This window comes from Punica granatum, chromosome 6 (genome assembly GCF_007655135.1).
Source record: "Punica granatum isolate Tunisia-2019 chromosome 6, ASM765513v2, whole genome shotgun sequence".
Classification (NCBI taxonomy): domain Eukaryota; kingdom Viridiplantae; phylum Streptophyta; class Magnoliopsida; order Myrtales; family Lythraceae; genus Punica; species Punica granatum.
The window spans coordinates 4513275-4537519 of NC_045132.1; the positions used below are offsets into that span (position 1 = coordinate 4513275).

General features: G+C 35.8%; 2 protein-coding genes across 2 annotated transcripts; one reads left to right on the plus strand and one right to left on the minus strand.

The window, feature by feature from the left end:
- Positions 1-1683: 1683 nt before the first annotated feature.
- Positions 1684-6365, minus strand: LOC116210460 (GDSL esterase/lipase EXL3-like). The gene is made up of 5 exons (XM_031544335.1): positions 5873-6365; positions 3346-3476; positions 2559-2786; positions 2105-2360; positions 1684-2002 (listed from the first exon to the last, which is right to left on the minus strand). Exons 1-5 carry the CDS (start codon positions 6222-6224, stop codon positions 1806-1808), a joined length of 1164 nt encoding a protein of 387 aa, XP_031400195.1. The 5' UTR covers positions 6225-6365; the 3' UTR covers positions 1684-1805.
- A 14314-nt stretch (positions 6366-20679) lies between these two features.
- Positions 20680-22295, plus strand: LOC116209886 (heavy metal-associated isoprenylated plant protein 27-like). Its single transcript, XM_031543633.1, has 2 exons — positions 20680-20879; positions 21719-22295. The coding sequence occupies exons 1-2, from the start codon at positions 20790-20792 to the stop codon at positions 22103-22105; spliced, it is 477 nt and encodes a 158-aa protein (XP_031399493.1). The 5' UTR covers positions 20680-20789; the 3' UTR covers positions 22106-22295.
- Positions 22296-24245: the final 1950 nt, after the last annotated feature.

The following is a 24245-nucleotide window of genomic DNA, read 5'->3' on the forward strand; positions in this document are numbered from 1 at the left end:
CTTTTGAAAACTCATGTATCGCATGCATTCCACTTATTTATTGTTTTGCAGCTACCACGCATTCATGTACGACAGATAAGTCGTGCCAACTTTCACGGGTAGAGCGCATGCGATCTTCATACCTCCTCCACGGTAAGACGAGCTGTGAGCTAAGGGCTGACCTACCTCCCAAGGCGAACTAACTCCCACTGACTCCACAGCTGAACGCATCACCAGCATGCCCAAACAGATCTCCAGCATGCCTTGTGCACATCCCTCCGCGTCATGCGAGCACAGCTCTCCGTGCCTGTGCTTGTACCATCAGCGCACTTCTCGCACGTCCCTCGACATACTCGCACTACGCCTACCAGGCCAGTTTGCTTCATTGCGCTCTTACGTTAAAATTGATAATAGTTCTTGCTCCTTCATTGTTTTTCTTTTTCTCATTGCAGGAAACACCAGACAAGAAGACAGTTTGAACCCCAAATGGCCAGAATCGAGACAGCAAACATCTCTCATCCATGTTTACAGTAAAAATTTGAAAATCAAAATGTTTCAGGATATACTAAAAGATTCTCAGTAAATTACACATTATGATTTCCATACCCACTAGCTCTAGGCGCAAGTTCTTACCCTAATTAATTAACTGTTTAGAAAATATCATGCCCGAGCCAATGCGTGCATGAAATTCATACAAAAATGATTTGCTAGAGTGACTGGGCACTGCCTGTGGGCTGAATGTTTCCGAAGCTTTTGCTCAAATTTGTGGGCATCTTCTTTATGTTATGGATGAATGAGTTGCAGGACAAGGCCCAGAGTGTAAATAGCTTTTATTGGGTATGGAAGCATATCTTTTTAAACAAGAAAAACTAGTCATTTCCCTATTTGAAAGAAATATGTATTGTATTACTTAATTCGATCCTTAGAAATGTAATTTCATTTATGATTATAAAATTAACTATTTGATAGTTTTCATGTTAATGATGAGCAAAATATGCTAAATTCGTCATATTGAGTTAACTTTATTATATAATTATTTACGTATAAAATAATTTATTGACTAAAAAATATTAATTTATAGATTTTATAAATATAATTGTAATTTATTATCTAAAATTGAAAATTTCACTTGTAAAATCAAATTCAAGGTCAATCAAATTCAATTAAATTTTTATATATTTTTTAATATTTCAAAATTCTTACTTATAATTTATATCGATATTTGTTATTTGTTTGCTCCAATATGCTAATTAAGCCAAGATGCTAATTACTCCAAGTTGCTAATATTTCAAAAATTACTAACGAATGTTGCAATTAATTATATTGAAAAATTTGTGGACGTAATTTTTTTTTTTGAAATGGATTTTCCATTAATGCATCAAAACTATATTTGCAAGATGATTCATATCTTGTGGAGATAATTAAAAATTACCATCTGCCACATCTCGGAATGAGGAATTCGAATAATTTTATTTTAAAACGTCCAAAATAAAAATAACGGATGAACTGAATATAGTAAGTTTGTTATATTACATTGACGTTTAATTAAATATGCGGTGCAGATTAAATAAAATATCTAGAGACTAATAAAATGCAAGCCTAAGTTGAATTATTAATACAAATATATGATTTATATAAGTTTAGTTAATTAAATTGAATTTGAAAAATAAAAGATAAAATTGGCTCGTACATGAAATGGATTCCCAAAATTTAGATATTCAAAAGAAATTCCTTCCACTAATCAAGTAATATAAATATTCATTTTTCCTGTATTATACCAATATATTTATAATATATATATATATATATATATATATATTGTTCTTTCAGAAGAACTTGCTCAATTGATCTTTGAAGATCTGGTCCAGAACCACCTTATATGCCTTCTCCGTGGGATGGAAGCTATCCCAGAACACATACTTCTCGTCATTGATGCACGTCATAAGGTCGTCGAGTTTGTTACATAAGAAACTCACTTCGATGTTTCCTGTGCCGCAACAACCCTTAGTGCTTACTTCAAAACCTGCATTAGCATTCAAATGATCAACAAATTAACCTCGGTTCCTCCATACCGAGCGTGGACTCAGACCAAAAGATGAAATAGTGTGGAAATTTAACAAAATACCATATTTAGTAGGGTTTTGGATGAGCGGGAGGAACGAGTAGTAGATATCGATGTATACGATTTTGGAGTTGGAGAGCTGGGAGCTGAGAGAGTCTATTTGTGAGGAGAGCTTGGAGTTGAAGAGGATGGCAGCATCATTTCCATCGTCGAAGCAATTCCTCTCAATTCCTCCTCTAAGAGTTCTCTGTGCCGGCACACATCCTATCGGTGGGATGCCAGTTATCCCTATCCTCCGCGCTCCCAATCCATAGAGCTCCTGCGCATGATCATATTCGCTGGTTTTAATAAAAGAACAAGTCGGGAGCAGAAGCTATTGAATCCTAACAGCTCATTGTCGGCTTAAGCTTGTGAGCCTTCATCAATCATCGGGACGGAACTGATTATAGCCCTCAGATGTGGAAATCATCAGAATATCTATATCTATATATATATATATATATATATATATTCATACCTGAATGAAGCTCGTGGCCGATTTCACCATGAGATCAGTGTAGGATGATATATCATCCTGGGCGCTCAATGGCCCGAAGAATGTGTTTGTGATATCATTGCTTCCCAAGAACACAACATTGAAGCTTCGTGACACGATCAAGGCTGCCCTATCTTCACCAACCTTGGCTCTTATCTTGGCAATGCTTTCCTTGTACAGATCCAGTTGATCTGATAATGACAACGCCCTCTGATATTGATCAAATAAGTATGTAACACACGGAATTATATGCCGGGGAAGACTTTATACTGACCCAAAAGACGCTCACCACAAATAATTATTTTCCGGTGTTTGGCATCTACTATTACATGAGGCGACAAATATAATATTTCTAAGAATATGGACTTAAGAAGAAAAAACTGATTTCGTGAACTAGAAATTATGCCACTATCCTCAATGTCACCACGTGCCACTAGCAGCTTCGGCAAGGGCACTGCCCTTAAATATTGTCAGCAAGGTCCATCCACCTATCCAGACCCCGGCCTGGGTAGCTCATCTCAGGTGAAGATCGGCCTAGCCGGTGGCCAATGGTATTGAGGAGTGGTTAAAGTGTTCCGCGTCCGGTAGCAGTTGATAGGACAAGATCGATCATTTTACATGTCCAGGAAATATTTTCCATTGACTTGGCATTTTTAACTTAACAGTGAAAAACTGAGGAAAATATATGTACTTTTAAAATTGTTTTCTCAAACTGTAGGGTGAGAACGACAGTCAGGATTCGAGAGAGAACAGGGAAAGATGTAATTACTGCAGTTTCTGAGGTCTGTGGATCATATCCGGCGGCACCGGAGGCGAAGCTGACGCCAGTAAGGAGGTCCTGAATCTGCAGATTTGGGTCTAGATAAGCAGGTAGCAGTTCCTTCACGCCAACTAATTCAGCTGTCAAGAAGAAGGCTTGATATTGAGGATTACAATTACATAGTATCTGTCAATTAATTAAACAAATAAACATCAAGGATACTCCAGGAAAAGTAGAGAAAGCGAGAGAGAGCAGCGGCACTTGTGCTCGGGAACCAAGATATTTCATATTCGATTTTTGTCCATAAAAATTTCTAAATCATTTTATATGCTTCATTTACCAAGTTCATGGACCTTCCCCACAACATTAGAAAGAAAAAGTCCCTCTTGGTAATATCATATTATAAAATCGATATATGGTACAAATTAAAATATTCTTAGTAAGAAGGCTTTGATTTTGAGGATTGTGAATACATAATATCAAAGAAGTTATAGTGTAGTAGCACGTGTTTTGCCTGGTAAACAAGAGGTTTCAAATTCGATACTCATTAGAAACTATTCGTACCCCTTATTAGCTATTAGAATTTATAATAAAAAAATAAACATCAAGGATACTCTAGGAAAATAGAGAGAGGGGGAGAGTGCAGCAATACTTGTCCTCGAGAACCAAGATATTTTATATTTAATTTTTATCAACAAGAACTTCTAGATCTTTTTACGTGCTTCCTCTTCCATATTAATTTACCAAGTTCATGGACCTCGTCCCTTATAACATTAAAAAGAAATAGTCCCTCTTGGTAATATCATATTATAAGATCGATATATGGTACAAATTAAAAGATTCTAAATATGATCGCATACTACTAATTGTCTTGCTAGATACATATAAATAAGAAGAAAATGAATGCCTTCACATGAGAAATGGCTGCAATCTATTGCAGCACCATTGATCGATGATTGAAATCAAGAAATTCAGGATTCGCTCTTTGTTAATTTTATGAGATCTTTGACATTCTTTATTTCTCATTTTCTTTTTTAATATGATTAGGCTCATGGCCTACGTTATAATATCCAGAAAAAAGAAAACCCTATCCCATGTTTAATTGATTTCATCTTAGGAAAACATAAACGGATCGATCATGACCAATTGGCAAATGCTAAGACAAAACGAACGGGAAGACAGAGAAAAAAGGAACAAAAGAAAGGACGCAGATCACAAGTGCAACATTCATATCTCAACTGTCAACCAAAACACATAGTTTTGCAGCCAAAAAATAACAAAACATACAAGTTGACCCTCCAAGCCCGTCTTATCGCTGGAACCTTTATCTATGCGTATGATTGGGTTGTAGCTGGGGACGTACGCCTAGCCAGCTTGCTGTTCTATTCCATCCATTATATACATATAAGGTCTATTTACAACCACATATTATAATGACTATAATTAATGATATAATAATTTGCATAATACGGACGAGCACTGATCTCCGGTGTGACAGCGATTTCTCGAGGAAAAAAAAAACACGTAGGACGAAATTTGACATGCAGATCACGTGAAGTCACTCTTTTGGATTTGTTCGACAATAGGCAGCGGCTGTTATGAATACTACAAATTGACTATAATATGTCAATTCTATTAATTGTGGGATTAAATTTAAATAAACCAGAACTCCTAATCCTTGCTCAAGCGTCAACTGTGTTTTTAATGAATCCTAAAAGTGTACACTGCATGTTAATTTATCTAGTCACATAGAATGCCAATTGTGCCACATGCTTTAGCGAGGAGTTTTTAAATTGCAAATGGGAGCTGATAGTGATAGCTAATCCTCGATATATTTCTTTTTATATCAATGTTTGTCTGGCCGAGGGCCTGCTATTATTATTGTTGTAATTACTACGACTGATATAAAATTTCTTATTGATATCTACGTGAATTGACTCAAATAATTCGGCATCTCTTCGTGTTAAATACGATCTCAAGTTATGTACAAAGAAAATTTACAATTGAGAGAATTTTACTTCTAAGTGAGTTGATCCTATTCGAACTTAAATTATTCAGAAACGTTAGACATCAAGATACCAAATGGTTTACATAAAAAAAATAATAATAATAACGATTTCCTATTTATAAAATATATATGGAGCATTACCAACCTTATAATAATTCATGATTATGCGCTACCCGCACTTTCGATCAATGCTTCAGAAAGTTCTCTTTCTGCTCTGCAGAGCATATACATATTTACGTACATGTCTTCTACATTTGGTATTTTGAATCGGAACATGTTTGGTAACAAAAGTTTATTAAACCAAGTCCGCAAAAAAAAAAACTCGATTCACAATTATAATTACAGTTCAATAGTAAACAATCTATCAAATGACAATTTTTTTTTATCTTAATGCGTGAAAAATATATTGAGAATTATAAATTTTTAAGAAACTTGCACGTATTGCGTCTCAATACGAAAGGCATACAGAAAATGGCTATTATAGAACTCTGCTCCTTTATGAATACTTATCGAAAAGTCAGTACTTACCTAGCATGTCGGAGGGGACTCTACCGTTGCTGAACCGTCCGGTTGGCTTACCTCCGGGGAAGTCCCGGCCGTAGGGTGGGAAATTGCACTTGGCAATGGTCTGGAGTTCATTGTTGTTCCCTGGGTCCACTATTGAGTCTCCAAACACAAACACCGCTGGCACTGTCACATTGGCCGGGAGCCGGACAGCCGCTGTGGCGACAGAGATGCAGAGAACAAAGGCCGATAACAAGAATATCGAAGCCGCAGCGGGAGAGGAGGTCGAGTGTGAAGGTCGGCTGAGGTAGGGAGCTACCATTGTTGAAGATGAGGAGGAAGAAAGGGAGGGAATGTGTGGAATGGCTTTCAGCATGGGCTGGGATGGTGGGTCATCAGATTCATCATTAGCGCCGGATTCATTTATACAGTCAGACTTATGCCAATAAGTACAGTTATGGTCAGAAGTAAAAGAAACTTTTCGGTGATCTTACTGTCCTACATCAGCACATTGTATAAGAAAGTCTCACCCAGCAAATTATTATATTATATAAAAGAAACGATAGCAGATCCGTAGCCGTCAGGGTTCCGTAGCCATAAGGGGGAGAGTGGGCCACCTGGAAAGTGGGGTGATTTTCTCTCCTGCGGGACCCCCAACCCCGCTTTCCTTCTTTTTATTTAAATTTTTAAACTTTTCTTTTTTAAAAAGAATTTAATATACGTATATAAACTTTTATTTGATGCACCACCTGATATCTTACGAGTCCAATCAATTTAGGTTTAAGTGAGGTCAATTTTTTCTTTAAGTTTATTTCACGCACGGGATCCCACCATATTTTTTATTTTATTTTTTATTTATTATTTAATATGATTATACAAGCCTTTTTTAGCAACACCACCTAATATTTCAAAGTCGAAAGAATCTGATTAATATAGGCTCGAGTGGGGTCAGTTCACTAAGGAAAAATCTCTCTTCAATCGCAACACTAAATCACTTAAAACCAACGCACGTACGTAAGGCCTATTTAAATGTATCACCAATTTAAGTAGTATTTTTTTATTTATGATTTTAGAAATATCTTTTTGTCGAATGACATAAGTTTAAGCTAATATATCAATCGAGACGAATTCTTGCTTGGTTAACTTGGCTATAACGAATAGATGTTTTTATTGAGTATCAGAATTCTATTACGGGTAAAGTTTATCCACTTACTTATAAAAAAAAAAACAGTTTGTCCACTTAAAACTAGCTTGCTACTTAAAACCTATTATATTGTGATCATTATTTCTAATTATACTATTGAAATGCATGGATTTTCCCATAAGTTAAAGTTCGGACCACAAAAAGACCTCTAGCTATATGTATCAAAACGACCTTGTCGATGAGTTTTTCCATAAGATGATTAAACGTTACCCTGACTAATTCTATTTTGTATTGTAGAACTTAGATTAAGCTTGATTTATATATTTTCCAGGATGTTATTATTTTTTCAGCACAAGGGAAGTTTTATAAGCATAGTGTAAGAGAATGGAAAGTGATAAGATTGGAGTCAAAAGACTTATCTATATTATGGTGAAGAACGACAGTATATAGGCAATAGTGTCTATTCAAGAAAGGAAATAAATAAACTATGGGATTCTATTCCTAAACTACCCGACATATATGGAAATATAATATACATAATTGTACAATCTCCAATATCCCGTAATACTCCTCTTTAATTTGGAGCATGGGGATCCCAAATGCCAACTTGGTGAGGAGAAAGCGAAAGCAATTACAACCAAGTGCCTTCGTAAAGATGTCTGCAAGCTGAAGACCAGTAGACACATGAGCCGTAGCTACTACACCTTATCTGATATGTTCACGAACGAAATTACAATCGATCTCGATGTGCTTCGTGCTTCCGTGAAAAACATGATTTGTTACAATGTGTAGAGCCACCTGATTGTCATTAAGTAATCCAGAGAGCCGAACCGAATGAATGTCGAGGGAAGATAACTAGCTTCATAACCATAAGAGCTCACTAACTGTGACTGCCATAGCACAATACTTCGCCTTTGCGAAGGAGCGAGACACTGTACTCTGCTTTTTAGTTTTCTAAGAGATAGGATTGCCTCCTAACGTAATGAAGTGCCCTATAATCCAACGCCTGGTCAAGGGACAACTAGCCCAATCAGAATTACAATAAGCTTCAAGCTCTAATGAGTTGGACCGCAAAAAGATGCCTTTGTCCCGGAGACTGCTTAAAAAAATGTAGCACCCTCATAGCTGCATCCCAGTGCTCTTGACGAGGCTCTTGCATGAACTGAGCAAGTACATGCAAAGAATAACTAAGCTCTGGTCTAGTGATAGCGAGGTAGATAAGTCTATCGATGAGTCCTCTGTATTGAGCTGGATCAGATAATAGAGCACTAGTGCTAGTGGACAATGTTGCTCTATGGGAAATGGTGAGGGTCGAGATCCAAGCATCCCACTCTCCGTTAATATGTCCAGCGCATATTTTCGCTAACTGAGAAAATGTCCAGAATCCATGCACGTAACTTCAATGCCTAGAAAATACTTCAAAGGACCTAAGTCCTTAATAAGGAAGCACCTATCAAGATATCGTTTAAAGGAGGCACAATGAGAGGAATGATTTCCTCCTATGATCAGATCATCAACATACACCAAGACTGCAATGAACGTATTGCCTCTCTTATAGGTGAAAAGAGAGTGATTAGCACCCAATTGGCTAAACCTATGATACCTCAATGCATCCACAAACTTCGAAAATTAGTTTCGCAATGCTTGGCGAAAACCATACAAGAATTTATGTAATCGACAAACTTGCCCATCCTTAGAGGAAGAAAAACCGGGCGAAAACTGCATATATACTTCTTCGTCCACATCTCCATGTGAAAACGCATTATTAATGTCCATATGATGCATCTCTCATCCCTGAGCTATGGCTACCGTCAATAAGCATCGCACAGTCACCAATTTAGCAGTTGGTGCAAACGTTTAATGATGCCTTCCACCTGAGTGAAACCCTTATCTACCAAACAAGCCTTGTATCGCTCAATACTCCCATTCACTCGTCTCTTCACCTTGAACACCCATTTACAACCAATTGATCGTTTCTCAAGAAAAAGTTGCTTAATAGTCCAAATGCCATTGGATTCTAGTGCACGAATTTCTTTCGCCGTAGCATCTATCCAATGAGAATAACAAATCGCTTCTTGATAAGAATGAGGTTTCTTGTCTGAGTCAATGATACCTAAAAATGCCTTATGGCGGTGATTAAGCTCGGAATAAGTGAGATAATCTTGTATTGGATGGACCGTATCTAAGGAGTCACTAGAGATGGGCATGTAAGAAGGGGGTCGGACATCGAGCAGTATGTATCTTAACTTGGGTGGCCTGTCTCCTGACCCGCGCTCTATAATCGAGCTAGGCGAATTGAATCGAGACTCTTCAATCTCATGACCTAAATCTGAACTAGGCTGGACCGATGATAGTGGCCCCCAGGCTGCCGCCTCCCTCTGCCCAGATCGAACCTGTGATGATGATCAAAGAATTGTCTCCCCCTAACTTGTATATCCGAGTAGTGCTTCTGTACCCAACAAAAGAGGACTCGCTTCTGTAAGCACCTCGTTCCGATCCGAACTACAATCATAGTTCGAGAAGCACATCAAATTAGAGAATTGACCAAGTACCTTATGATCACCCGTAAGAAGGACTATCAAGAACAAATAGATAAGTCTTATAATGATAAGTACCTAATTTTAACTATCTGTGCATATTTTCAAAAAAATTATACGAGTTAATTAGTAATATTTCTTTCTACAGACGCACGTGTAAAATAGATTTCATAGAGTGACGCCCACTCTCCAGAGACCTTCTCCTAAATCAAATGACTTGTATTTTTATGCAAAAAGGTACAATAAAATTTATCTGATTAAGACATTTTATCTAACAGGATAAGGGTTTCGAGGCGGAGAAATCGATATTCACACGTAGTGAAAATATTCATGTCGGAGTGGTTTCTAGTTAGGAAATGTTTTCTAAACTCGAGGATATTTTTCGATAATTTTTCTATGCCCAAATGTGCTTTAAAATCTCGAAAAAGTTATAAATAAAAGGTTTTTGAAAGTTTGAGGGTAGATGTTATTTTTGCTAACCAAGTCAGTTCAGTTCAACTGGTTTAAGTGAGCTCCCACTAGGGTGGAGATTTAAGACCAAGGCGAGGTTTGCTCCTACATCCCCATACGGGCGCGGTAAGTAACCGCACTGCATGGACCAGCTGTCCCAACGGAAATATTCGAACAGTTGGACCCGTCCGAAGCTCTCAAATTTATAAAACAAAATTGCATTTTTGTCTCTGAACTATCGAATTTTACGAAACAATCCCCGACTCCCTTTTCCCTATAAAAAGAGGGTCATTTACAAAATTAAAGGATTATTTTGCCATTCTCATGTGTTAAGACTCTGCCAAATTACTGACTCAAAATCCCCAAATTAAGCCTAGGTTTCCGCTATTAGTAGAATAATTAAAAGCTTAAGCCCCAATTTCGAATTCAAGCTCGAAGATTTGAAAACTTCTCGAAACAAAGGCAATATGAGGCTCCAAGCCTCTGTCCAGAACTAAAATCTAGCTCATTAGCTTGTATTTCGGGATAGTTATTTAATTAGAGCATTTATGTGTAGATTAGACTAATAAGTTGGTAATTTGTATGATTTAGAGCCTAATTAGGATTAACAAGATAGTATCATGCTTAATTAGGATCAATCTCGACTAATTAACTCTGATTATCTTCGAGAAAGACTAATTGCATGTTAATTGGACTTTATTTGGTGTTAATTGAGTCAATTTGTGTATAATTAGGTGTAATTAGTTGTAATTAGCATGCATATGTGCTAATTGGGTTCTCATCTAGTTAAATCGTGCCTAATTACTCACAATAACATTCTAGTCACGTGGTAATTTGGTCTAATTTGGGGTAAATTAAGTCTAATTAGGCTTAAATCGTGTGTAATCGGATTAATCACAAACTTGGCTATAAGTAATTAGGCTCGAATTAGCTTAATTAGGTAAAAGCATAATGAAATTGGACTTTGTAACCTTATGTATTTTTTTTAAAATAAGCTCAGAAGAGTTATTTTGATGATTTGTTGCTTGATTAGCCATAAATAAAAGACTTATCTATATTACTGTGAAGAATGACAATGTGTAGGCAATAGTGCCTATTCAAGAAAGGAAATGAGTAAATTACGGGATTCTATTCCTAAACTGCCCAAACATATATGGAAACATAATATACATAAAGAGGTACTCAGTTATTCGCAGTAACAAATTTTAACATATAGAAGTCTCTTGATTCCCGAACGTTTGTCTTCGACTGCATATCATTTCTCATAGACTCAGGGGATGGGCTGGCCCTTTTCTGCTGGGCTCGAAGTTCATATTAATCGGAGTGGGCGGCTTCAAGATTGGGCTAACTCGCAAAGCCTGGCCATTTTTCCCTGCTCATTTTCTCGATTCTTTTTATTCTCAAAATTTTATATAAATTTTTCTCGCATTTTTCATTTATGTCCTTTTAGTCATTCCGTTATTGCAATTTGATCACTCATTTGTTTTTATTTTTCTCTCTCATTTTTCATTTTTGTTCTGTGGAGTCTAGATAAATATTTTTATATAGCATTTCGTGTTTATATAAATATATAGAATAAATTAATATATGAGTGTATTAGTTGGTTATTATCATTCATGTTTTATTTGTCGCCTTCTATTATGAACTATATAACTTATTTAACAAGGTAAACTCAGCCGTTGATTTACCTCTCAAATTAATGGAGTTTAACTCCATTACAACTCCATTACACTCCATTTTTCCTCAAATTCGACAACATAATCATGATTATTTTGTCTTTTTTATATTTAATAATAAATTTTCACATATTTGTTTCCTAATAATTATTACAATCAATTTTTTAATAATAAATTTCTCCACTCTACTGAAATATTTTATTAATTCAACAACATAATCATTAATTTTTTTATCTTTTTCTCATATTTAATAATAAATTATCATATATATTTTATTCTCAGCATCATTACTATTGATGAGTAAAATGAGATAAATCTCATATCGGAAAAGAAAATGAAAATTCATGGGTTAATATATGGCTCGGGTACCACCACTTATTAGCTTGAGCTTTTAAGTGAAAATGAGTCCAGACCAGTATAAACCCAATGGAAATTTTTACATGGTATCAAAGTGAGTTACGCTTCCGCGTGCTCGTGTGGGCTCACACCACGTCATATTCAGTTTCGAGGCAGCTAATAGTGCGCCTCATGTTAATCGGGCCCAAGAGTGGCCTGGTCCAATTCCGAGGTAGCTAAAGGTGCACCTCCAGTTAGGCCCGAGTGTGGAGCTCGAGGCTAGTTTGATATTTGTCCCCCCTTGCACGAGCACGGAAGAGGATGTCCGGCTCGTGGTTAATAATTAAGAGCGGGTGTTTAAGGGCATGTGGCACATGTTGGACCACGCGTTGCCACGTGAGGGCGGGTGTTGAGATACGTTATCCCACATTGAAAAATTGAGAAAGAAACCACAAGTTTATATAAGGCTTGGGTCTAACAACCTATCAGCTTAAGCTTTTGGATTGCAAATGAGCTCAAGTCTGTGTAAACTCAAGTGTAAATTTTAATATGGTATCAGAGCCTAGCTTAATTGTAAGCGTGCCTACGCACGTGTGCGCACTCATACTATGCCAGGCCCAGTATGTCGAGTGCAGCCAAAGTGCGCCTCGTGTTAGTCCCCCCTCGCCAGAGCACTGAAGAAAAGCCCGGCTCGAGGTCAATTGTTGAGAGCGGGTGTTTAAGGGCACGTGACAATATGTAAGCAGAAATAGACCACACGTTGTACATGAGAGCAGGTATTGAGGAGTAAAATGAGATAAATCCCACATCGGAAAAGAAAAGGAAAATTCATAGGTTAATATATGACTCGGATACCACCACTTATCAGCTTGAACTTTTAAGTAGAAATGGGCCAGGCCCATATAAACCGAATGGAAATTTAATAATTACAATCCTACTTGAATATATACATTAATATTTAAAATGGTAATGGAGTTAAACCACATTCCATTACCAAACGCCACATTAACTAAATCCTATGAATATTCTGTTCTACTTTCGAGTTTATCCCAACATGAACTTATATGAAATGATGGTGCCACGTAAACCTAATTGCATATTTAACATCCTTATTGAAATCGTTCTTAGTCACTCCTAATTTTTTTACAACCTTAGTCTCAGTAACTGTTATTAATAATGTTTATTGTTAAACGTGTTTGTGGAGAAGTAAAAATTAGAGCAAGACCCTCCTTTTGTCTTTATGATAGTAGCGATCCAAATAGATATATTGAAATCTTTATATTTACAATATCATCTTTTATAACATGGACACTTATTCTAAGTTTTAAATTTTATACTATAATTTAAAGAAAAATTTTACTTTGTTACTGTCACCAAAAGGATAACTTTATTAATTATATATACATGCGAACGGGTTAAATCCCTATAGATGAACATCGATCAAATATCTTTAATTTCCTGGTCCTTCTTGTTCTCTTTTTTGTTCTCTATTTTTCATATTTTCAAATGGTTTCTTCACATATGTATCTATCTAGCCAATGGTGCTCCTTGAATTCGGTCATGGTGGCCATTAATCGTTCATAGAACACAACCAGAAATCACAATGCGCAACTTGGATGCGAGATATCTTAGCTGGCCAGTGTTACACGTGGATCTCTTAAACTCCTTAATTTTCACTTGCTTGATCCGATGACTGGACGAGTGCAAATTCCACAGAGAATTTCAGACTCAAATTTCAGACGGAAGAATTCGACTTATGTCGATTAATCATATTGTAAAATTTCATTTGATCTATATATTATTGAACATATCTCCAATCTAAAAAAGTAAATCAGTAGGTTGTGTTATCCAATCGCTTATAAATCCATGATTTTTTTAATTTCTCATGTGGGATAATTTCACTCAACATCCGTGTTAAAAGATTTACACGAGTTATCCGAACCCACGTGTTCGCTCATGATACGGCCACTTGGAGTTCTCCATTTCAGATTAAGATGGGATATTAGTGCTAACTAATTAACTTTATGTGGTCAAGAACGCGACAAGTTTCAATTTGGGAGGTCATCTAAAGGTTGATCGTATCAGATTTGGTGATTCCCCCCTTGAGCCATTTGATCAACTAAAGCACTTATACAAATCCTGAAATTGAGAAAAGTGTATATATACATACTAATTACTTGGCAAGGTTTAGTAGCTGACACGCACCAATCCATATGATGGATTTCAAGGTTGACATTGCTGCCTAAATTGCCATCTTTAGTTTAGATTGATCACGCGAAGCAAATCTACCATCACTTTCTAACCAAATGGACCAGCACAATCCCTATCCAGTTTGGACTAAGATCGATTAATTAATACATATACGTTATTTGATGATTTAGTTAGTCGGATCTCGCTTGATAATTCCCGATGTACATGCTTCTTTTTTCTCATATTTTTGTTAGTAAATAATGTCAGGCATCAGTATCGTATCATCCAAGTAGGTTGAAATTCAAAGAAGATAATCTGCTCACTTTTAATGATTAGTTTGAAAAGTCAAACTGTTGTTTAGCTTCCCTTTTTTTCCTTCGTGGAGTTTAGGTACCGATTTAGTTTCAAAGACATGCATAAGTTTAGTTAGCAATGAAATGTGATCGTTGCACATGAAAATATATTACTCTACATTAAATGAGACTTAACACGAGCGGTTTTATATAGGACTTGGCCATGATATATACTAGAAAATGATTAGAGATATATGCAAATGTCTAGGATAATTTACTTAATTTGAAAGATGAAGAATTATCTAGCTAATTGATGAAAGGAGCCAATTGGCCAGGTGTTGCGCAACGAAGCAGGGCCACCACACGGGGGAGTTGGCTCTGCCACATGAGCATCACCCGCCGTAATCAGATGTTTCCTCCACCTAACCCGGACTCAATTATCATACATTTATCGAAACTTGATAGGGAGGCGGACAGGAAATTTCAAAACCTCATGATGATTCTGGTAAAAAAAATCCGTTTAGCTGGTCCAACCGGCCAAACAGGGGCAATGATTTCATCTATGACCAAACAAATCCTAACGTGTTAACGAACATAATTTGAGGACTCTGTCAAACACGAACACGAGAGTTTCCAAAATCTTTTACCATTTCTACACAAACATTAACTAAATCCTAGGAATATTTTGTTCTACTTTCGAGTTTATTCCAACATGACCTTATATGAAATGATGGTGCCACATAAACCTATTTGCATATTTAACGTCCTTATTGTAATCGTTCTTAGTCATTCCTAATTTTTTTTATAACCTTAATCTCAGTAACCATTATTAATAATGTCTATGGTTAAATGTGTTTGTGGAGAAGCAAAAATTAGAGCAAAGCCCTCCTTTTGTCTTTATGATAGTAGTGATCCATATAGATATATTGAAATCTTTATATTTACAATATCATCTTTTACGATATGAACATTTATTCAAAGTTTTAAATTTTATACTATAATTTAAAGAAAAATTTTATTTTGTTACTGTCACCGGTTATCATAATGTTAAACTTTATGAATTATATATACATGCAAACGGGTTAAATCCCTATCGATGAACATCGATCAAATATCTTTAATTTCCCGGTCCTTCTTGTTCTCTTTTTTGTTCTCTATTTTCATATTTTCAAATGGTTTCTTCACATATGTATCTATCTATCTATCCAATGGTGTTCCTTGAATTCGGTCATGGTGGTCATTAATCGTTCATAGAACACAACCAGAAATCACAATGGCAACTTGGATGCGAGATATCTTAGCTGGCCAGTGTTACACGTGGATTCCTTAAACTCCTTAATTTTCACTTGCTTGATCCGATGACTGGACGAGTGCAAATTCCACAAAGAATTTCATATTCAAATTTCGGACGGTAGAATTCGACTTATCTCGATCAAATCATATTGTAAAATTTCATTTGACCTATAAATTATTAGACATATCTTCAATCTAAAAGAGAAAGTCAATTGGTTATATTACCCAATCTCTTATAAATCCGTAAATTTTTCTTTAATTTTTTTGTGTGGGATAATTTCTTTCAACATTCGTATTAAAAAGATTTACACGAGATATTTATCCGAATCCATGTGTTCGCTCATGATACGGCCACTTGGAGTCCTCCATTTCAGATTAAGATGGGGATATTAGTGCTAACACGGACTCAATTATCATACATTTATCGAAACTTGATAGGGAGGCGGATAGGAAATTTCAAAAGCTCCAGGATGATTCCGGTACAAAAATCCGTTTAGCTGGTCCAACCGGCCAAACTGGGGCAATGATTTCATCTTTGACCAAACAAATCCTCACGTGTTAACGAACAGAATTTGAGGACTCTGTCAAATACGAACCCGAGAGTTTCCAAAAAAAAATTTCCGTTTCTACACACATTAATATTTTTTTCATTATAAAGAAAAATCACGAATGTTATTTAATATAATAAAAATCATGATAACAGCTAATAAAGGTGTACGGATAGTTTTAAAAATTCGGATCGAATTTAGTTACTCGATGAAAACGCGCGCCACTAATCTACACTCTCATTGATAATGTATACATTAATATTAGTTTCTTTTATTAATATTAGTTGAATAAAAAGAAAAAATCTGTAAGTCAAATAGAAAGACGTACTCATTTCTTAATTTTGTACCCTCTTCATTTTTTTTTTGGAATAAATCATCAAAATAGAGCTTCTGTACGGAAGTATCATGGTATTTTATTTCGATGGTATCATTTAATTAACTTCAAACGAAAGTTTATCTGTGGAGTTAAAAAGAAAGGTGTAAAAGTGTGGACCCAAAAGAACGTAACCGATGGTCAATGGCGCCACAATTTTGAGGTACCAAACATGGTAACGGAATTTCAAAAAGAGGTGAAAGTTAATACAGGGAGTTAATTTATCTGAGCAGAAAATAGAGGGACCGGAAGGTAAAATGTTCCTCCTAGTCATTAGCATCCCTGGTCGGTTTTAACATTATCCTCATCCCCAACGCCTTCTCTAATTAATGGAGAAGGTAAACTCTCTAATTAATGGAGCGTAACACCATTACAACTCTATTACATTATATTTTTTCTCAAATTCAATAACATAATTATTACTATTTTATCTTTTTTTTCTATTTAATAGTAAATTCTCATATATATTTTTTCTTAATATTATTATAATCAGTTTTCTAATGATGAATTCTCCCATTCCACTCAAGTCTTTCATCAATTCAACAACATAATCATTACTTTTTTATCTTTTATTCTCATATTTAATAATAAACTCTCGCATATAATTTTTTTTTGCTATCATTACAACTCCACTTGAATATATATACATTAATATTTGAAATGGTAATGAAATTAAACTACCCTCCATTACCAAACGTCACATTAACTAAATCCTAGGAATATTATGTTCTACTTTCGAGTTAATCCCAACATGACCTTATATGAAATGATGATGCCACATAAACCTATTTGCATATTTAACATCCTTATTGTAATCGTTCTTAGTCATTCCTAATTTTTTTATAACCCTAATCTCAGTAACTGTTATTAATAATGTTTATTGTTAAACGTGTTTGTGGAGAAGTAAAAATTAGAGCAAGACCCTCCTTTTGTCTTTACAATAATAGCGATCCATATAGATATATTGAAATCTTTATATTTACAATATCATCTTTTATAACATGAAAACTTATTCTAAGTTTTAAATTTTATACTATAATTTAAAGAAAAATTTTATTTTGTTACAGTCACCAGTTATCCTAAAGTTAAACTTCATTAATTATATATACATGCAAGCGGGTTAAATCCCTATCGATGAACATCGATCAAATATCTTTAATTTCCTTCTTCTTCTTCTTCTCTTTTTTGTTCTCCATTTTTCATATTTTCAAATGGTTTCCTCACAAATGTATCTATCTATCCAATGGTGCTCCTTGAATTCGGTCATGGTGGTTATTAATTGTTCATAGAACACAACCAGAAATCACAATGGCAACTTGGATGCGAGATATCTTAGCTGGCCAGTGTCACACGTGGATCGTTTAAACTCCTTAATTTTCACTTGCTTGATCTGATGACTGGACGAGTGCAAATTTCATAGAGAATATCAGACTCAAATTTCGGACAGCAGAATTCGGCCTATGTCGATCAATGATATTGTAAAATTTCACTAGACCTATAAATTATTGGGCCTATTTCCAACCCCAAAAGTCGAGCCAGTAGATTGTTTTACCCAATCTCTTATAAACTCGGGATAATGATTTCATCTTTGACAAAACAAATCCTAACTTGTCAACGAGCAGAATCTAAGGATTCTGTCAAATACAAACACGAGAATTTCCAGAATTTTTTACCATTTCTAAACACATTAATATTGGAGAATAACGAGTCTAATTTAATAAAATAGAAATCTTAATAACAGCTAAAAAAGGTATTTGGATAGTCTTCCAAATGCGGATCGAATTTAGAACATTTTAGTTACTCGGCGAAAGCGTGCGCCACTAATCTACACCCTCATTGATAATATATCCATTAATATTAGTTTCTATTATTAATATTAGTTGAATTAAAAAGAAAAAATCTGTAAGTCAAATAGAAAAACGTACGGATTGCATTATTTCTTAAATTTGTACCCTTTTATTTTATTTTATTTTTATTATTTTTTGGCATAAATCATCACAATAGAGCTTCTGTTCGGAAGTGTCATGGTATTTTATTTCGATGGTATCATTTGATTAACTTAAAACAAAAGTTTGTCTGAGGAGTTAAAAAAGAAAGGTGTGAAGTCTAAAATGTTTATGGAAAAATAAGAATAAAGGGAAAAAGAAATTATGTTTGAGGAAGAGAGTAAGAGAAGGTTTATTGGGGTACTTGAAGCTGAAACGCATGCCTTTAACTCGTCTTATAGACGGTGGATTAACTAATTAACGGGTGCATAAGCTGATTCACGTACTTCCAAATTTTCAAATTAGAAAAGGATATATACGTGGAGTGAATAAAATGAGAAAGCAAAAAGAATATACAAATTTACACCGTGGCTAATTCATTTTTTTTTTCTTTCGCAGATTCAAACAGTTACAACCAGCTTTGACCGGGCTTGCCAAAGAACGCATGGGCAGTGAGTCGACAAGCATGAGCAGTTGAAGCTCGGGCTGATGTGGCTGGTGGGTTTGGTATATGGAAATTTTACAAATAACTAAAGAACGATACTGACCTGATTAATGTTAAGTTGTATATTCGGTTAAATCGATGACAACTTTCATTAATAGTTCTCTTGATTCCAAAAAGTGTGGACCCAAAAGAATGTAACCGATGGTCGATGACGCCACAATTTCGAGGTACCAAACATGGTAATAGAATTCCAAAAAAGGGGTGAAAGATAATATAGGGAGTTAATTGATCTGAGCAGAAAATAGAGGGACCGGATGGTAAAATTTTCCTCCTATTGATTAACATCTGGGAAGGGAGGAAGTTACAGAGAAGCCGGGGAATTGGTCGGTTTTAACATTATCCTCAATCCCCACGACGGCCGGTCCAACGCGCTCCCCAAACAGTCAGACCGACAGTTGCCCGTCGTCAAACGTCAATTCAATTCCCCATACAACGGAGATCCGAAACGGGATATTTATAAATATCACGATTAGAAACGACATCAATAAATTGTATCATTTTCGAAGTCCTTTGGAAGTATTTTATGCCCAAGAAATTAATGCCGGGCAAAGTTATTTCCGAAAGAAAAAGGTATATTGTCATTGGCTCACTCATTCCTTACACCGGAGAGTAGAAATTATGAGCTCGATTCTCGGTGATGACACTTCTTATATCTTTTTTTTTTCTTTTTCATTGTTCATCACCCGCGGCTCATAAGGCCAACAGCTATTGATTTTTCTAGGTTTGAGCCTAACCCGAGAAAGTAAAAACTTTACAATAGTAGTTCAACTATTAAAAAAATTTTAATCATGAATTCTCTCTTTTTACAAGACTCGAATTTGAAACTTTTCTCAAAAAGGGTATCGAAACATCTAAATCAACTCATACTGGCTTTTATATTCGTTGTTTTTTTAGTAATATTTTCATATTCTTTATTTAGATTTTATTATCGGCTTATTCGACTCATCAACTTTCCCTGTTACTAGAAAATTGTTATGAAGTTCCCATGCTTATTTTCGTTGTCAACTCATGTGTTTAGAAATCCAATGGTTTGCAATCTATTCAAGTCTAAGCCAGGTCTGCTTAAGGAGAAAAACTTTCCAATCATAGTAATTTGTAAATTTTCTTCATTCACAGAACCCGAATTCGAAATTTTACTTAAAAGAAATAGGTTTCGAACCATTCGAATCGACTAATATTGATTTTTATATCCTTTATATAGATTCATTATCCGCTTAGTTCACTCATGAACTTCCTTTTTACAAGAAAAATGTTATGAACGCCTCCCGATGTGACCAAAACAAAAAGGGCAAAAAAACTTGGAGAAAGTTTTCTTTTCAAATTTCAATCGATGAGCTCAGCATTCTAGTCATCATCGCTCGGAGTCGGTTCTCCTCTCAACTTAAAGGAGACATGGGCCGCCATAAAGCCCACGTGTCCGCTTGACACGTGTCCGTCAGCCCCAACACCGTTGCGGCGCTGTCCGGTCTTTCCCGCTCTGTCTATTTATACGGAGCTGCCCCGGTCGAGTTTTCTCCAACAACACGCACGCACGCACACATTACTTAGTTTCTGCTTTCTATGTTTTGTGAGAAATCATCATTCGTCTCGTGAAAGAAGAAGAAAAAGAAGATGGGGATTTTGGATTACGTTGCAGACGTCTTTCAGCCGTCTCACGGCCGCAGCAGCAGGAGGAAGCTCAAGAAGCACAAACAACTTCAGGTAATTTAACTGAACTGATCGATATCAATACCCCCAACAAGATATTTTGAGCTAGAAAAACATAAATACAGTTTGTTACGTTTGGTTTTTCGAGTGTTGTTAACGAATTTGCGGGGAAAAAAAACACTGCAGAGGAGCTCCTATTAATCAATTTGGTGGGCGCAACAGTTTTTATCATTCAATGTCCATAACTTGATCAGTGTTTTTCCTCGTTATACGTATACCTTCTGATGGGACGATGAAGTGCAGTTGACTGGAGGCCATGAGCCAAATTAATATAGTTTTTAAACTGTTTTTTTCCACCCTGAATCTTCTAAATTTTAACGGTTTTATTACGAGCATCGGACCGTCTAGGTGTTCATATCTGATTTTCTCCCGTGGAAGTCATTGAGCCGGAGTCATTTTTTTCCCATATGTATATATGGAGGAGCATACTCAGGCTAGTTCATGAATATACTCGGCTTTAATTTTTTTTTTTTGACTTTTTTTCGGTGTATACATACTCAAAAGTTCATTGGTCCCAGCTAATCTAGTTCAGCTAATCTAGTTCGAGCCGGATCCCTCATCCCCAAAGTGGATGGAGTAATATTAGTACGTCAAATTTTTTGTCAATTTCGGTGTACATATTCAGAAGTTCATTGATTTCGGTTAATCCACTTCGAGCCGGGTCTCCCATTTCCGGAGTGGATGGAGTAATATTAGGACGTCAAATTTTTGTCAATTACTGATAACAATCCTTGCCCTCTTCGGTTTTCTACATAATAATTTCTTTTTATCTTTTTTCTCGGAGAAATTAGATAAATTAAATTATTTTTGTTGGGTGGTGGTTTGAAATTCAGACCGTGGAGATCAAGGTGAAGATGGACTGTGAGGGATGCGAGCGTCGGGTTCGAAAATCAGTGGAAGGGATGAGAGGAGCGACCAAGGTGGAGGTGCAGCCGAAGCAGAGCAAGCTCACGGTGATCGGGTACGTGGACCCGAATAAGGTCCTGCACCGGCTCCGGTATCGCACGGGCAAGGCGGCCGCCTTCTGGCCCTACGTGCCCTACGATCTTGTGGAACATCCATATGCCCCGGGGGCGTACGACAGGAAGGCTCCTCCCGGGTATGTGCGGAACGTGATCCAGGACCCGCAGGCGTCTTCACTCGCCCGTGCTAGCTCATTCGAAGTCAAGTACACGACCGCGTTCAGTGACGAAAATACTGATTCCTGTTCGGTCATGTGATTCGGAATTAAATACGCAAGAGAAGATGTGTCATATATTTGTATTGTAGTTCTGCCATACTGTGAGCAAAGTGGTTACTAAATCTTGTGATGTGCTTATGTAAATTAATTTGGATTACCGAGCAGCAGAGAATTTTCATTTTTTTTTTGGTGTTGTAAAATTTTATGAATTTAGATTTTTTTTATATTTATTGTTTCTTTTGTTTATAATTTTTACATTTTATCTTTTTTACAAGTTAGTTAGGGTGAGGATTCGTTTTCCTTTGTTCAAAGTGGTTTCCAAATATCCACTTTGAGCAAAGGAAATAAATCAGAGATCAATAGTGTAGTTAGCACGTATTGTAATTTTGTCTTAATTATTATATAGTTATAAAAAAGTTTTTTTTTGAATGAAATTAGAGAAGTCGTAGCTCATTTCAAAAAATTAATTCTTATCTAGATTAATTTGGTCTACGTAATGAGATGCTTTGGACAAATTTCTTTCACTGTAGATATAATTCATCTATTTTGTGAGAACTAACTTCTACAGGGATCTCATTTTTGTGATAGAATTGTGGCAAACTATTAAAAATTGTTTGCCGTTGTTTGGGTAGATCATTATAGGCATTTTTAAATTTTAGAAATACTATTTTTTTAAAAAAAAGTAGAAGAATTCTTTTAATATCGTATCTGAACATATCGTAATAAAATTATTATCCATTAAGAGAATTATTAAAAGAATTTTAGGAGGATTTGTCAAAAAGAATTTGAACCTGGATTCAGGTATATTAGTAAGTACAAGAAGTTTATTTTTGCTAAATAATCTTTTATATTAGGCTTTGTGCTTTAAACGAGTGGGAAAATTGATGTCCAAGAATGACACGTGTTGGAAGATTCTAGGGCAGCGTTTATCCCATTTTAGTTCTAGAAGATTAAAGGGCGACAGTATCCATAATTTTGTCTTATATTACTGTTGGGTGGATGATTTATTTGAGTACAAGTGGCTACTTTATCTAGAAAGTGTTTGGTAACTATCAAGAAAGAAAACCCCATTAAGTTTGATCTAATGGTTAAGGTGCGCTTAAATTTACATTCGATTCCGGATTCGAATCCCCTTGAGGCCACCGGAATGCCTTTGGCGTGATTACTAGTTAGGTGCGTCGCCGGAGGTTCACAGAGTCCCGGGGATTAGTTAGGCAAAGTCTGGACACTCCGAGTTAATAAAAAAAAAACTATCAAGAAAGAAAAAGTGTTAAGTGTTTGGATGATGTTTCAGCTCAGCTGGGTTTGTGTATGCATACCAATTTGGGATCTTTGGTTCTTCTTTCTATACCAATAAGTGCATGTATTTGAGGCGTTTGGTCAATTAAACTAGATCCCTAATATGCGTTAGGTATTGTTGTTCATAATCTAAAAATCTTTGTACATGGTATAATAATATCTTATCTTTTTTTTTTGAATAAAAGACCGGGAGGGGGAGACCAGCGTAGCAACCCCTCTCTGGAGACCAGAGGGGCTCCACAGCTGCCATGGAATGTTCTCTTCGCCCGAATGGGTAAAGAGCTTGGTGAGACATAGCCCACCTAGATCATACACCATGACCCCACCAAAGCGCACAGTGGACCAGAACGACTCCCATAAGGTAGAGAACAATGGTCCACTAACGCAAGCACTTTTGTGTTTAAGTTGAATTTCGACCCATTGACCTCCCCTTTCGAAAACGAAATCCGTTTATCAATTGGGCTACCACCTTAGTGGTATAATAATTTCTTATCTGTATAGATATGCAGCGAAAGGTTTTTATCATTAACTTTTTTCTTAATCTAATATATGTAACTATTGATTTTCATTTTTTTTTGGGAACGTAACCATTAATTGATTTTATTGGTTTGTAATGTATTAGCTCTCACACATGCGCGTAGAGCAGGATTGCTTTTGTAATTTTTATACAATTTTGATTTTGATATTCAAGGAAAATTTATTAGATTTATGGGAATAATGATTTATCTTTGTGAATATTTAGTGGTTAAAACTTTGTTATTTCGTTATCTTTAGGAATTCATAAGTTTAGTAATAGCCTACTAGGCTCGATTTTCTTCTATTTGGAAATGTGATAGAAGTCACTGTACCCGTCTTAGTATTTCTTAAAATAGCGCTTTGGC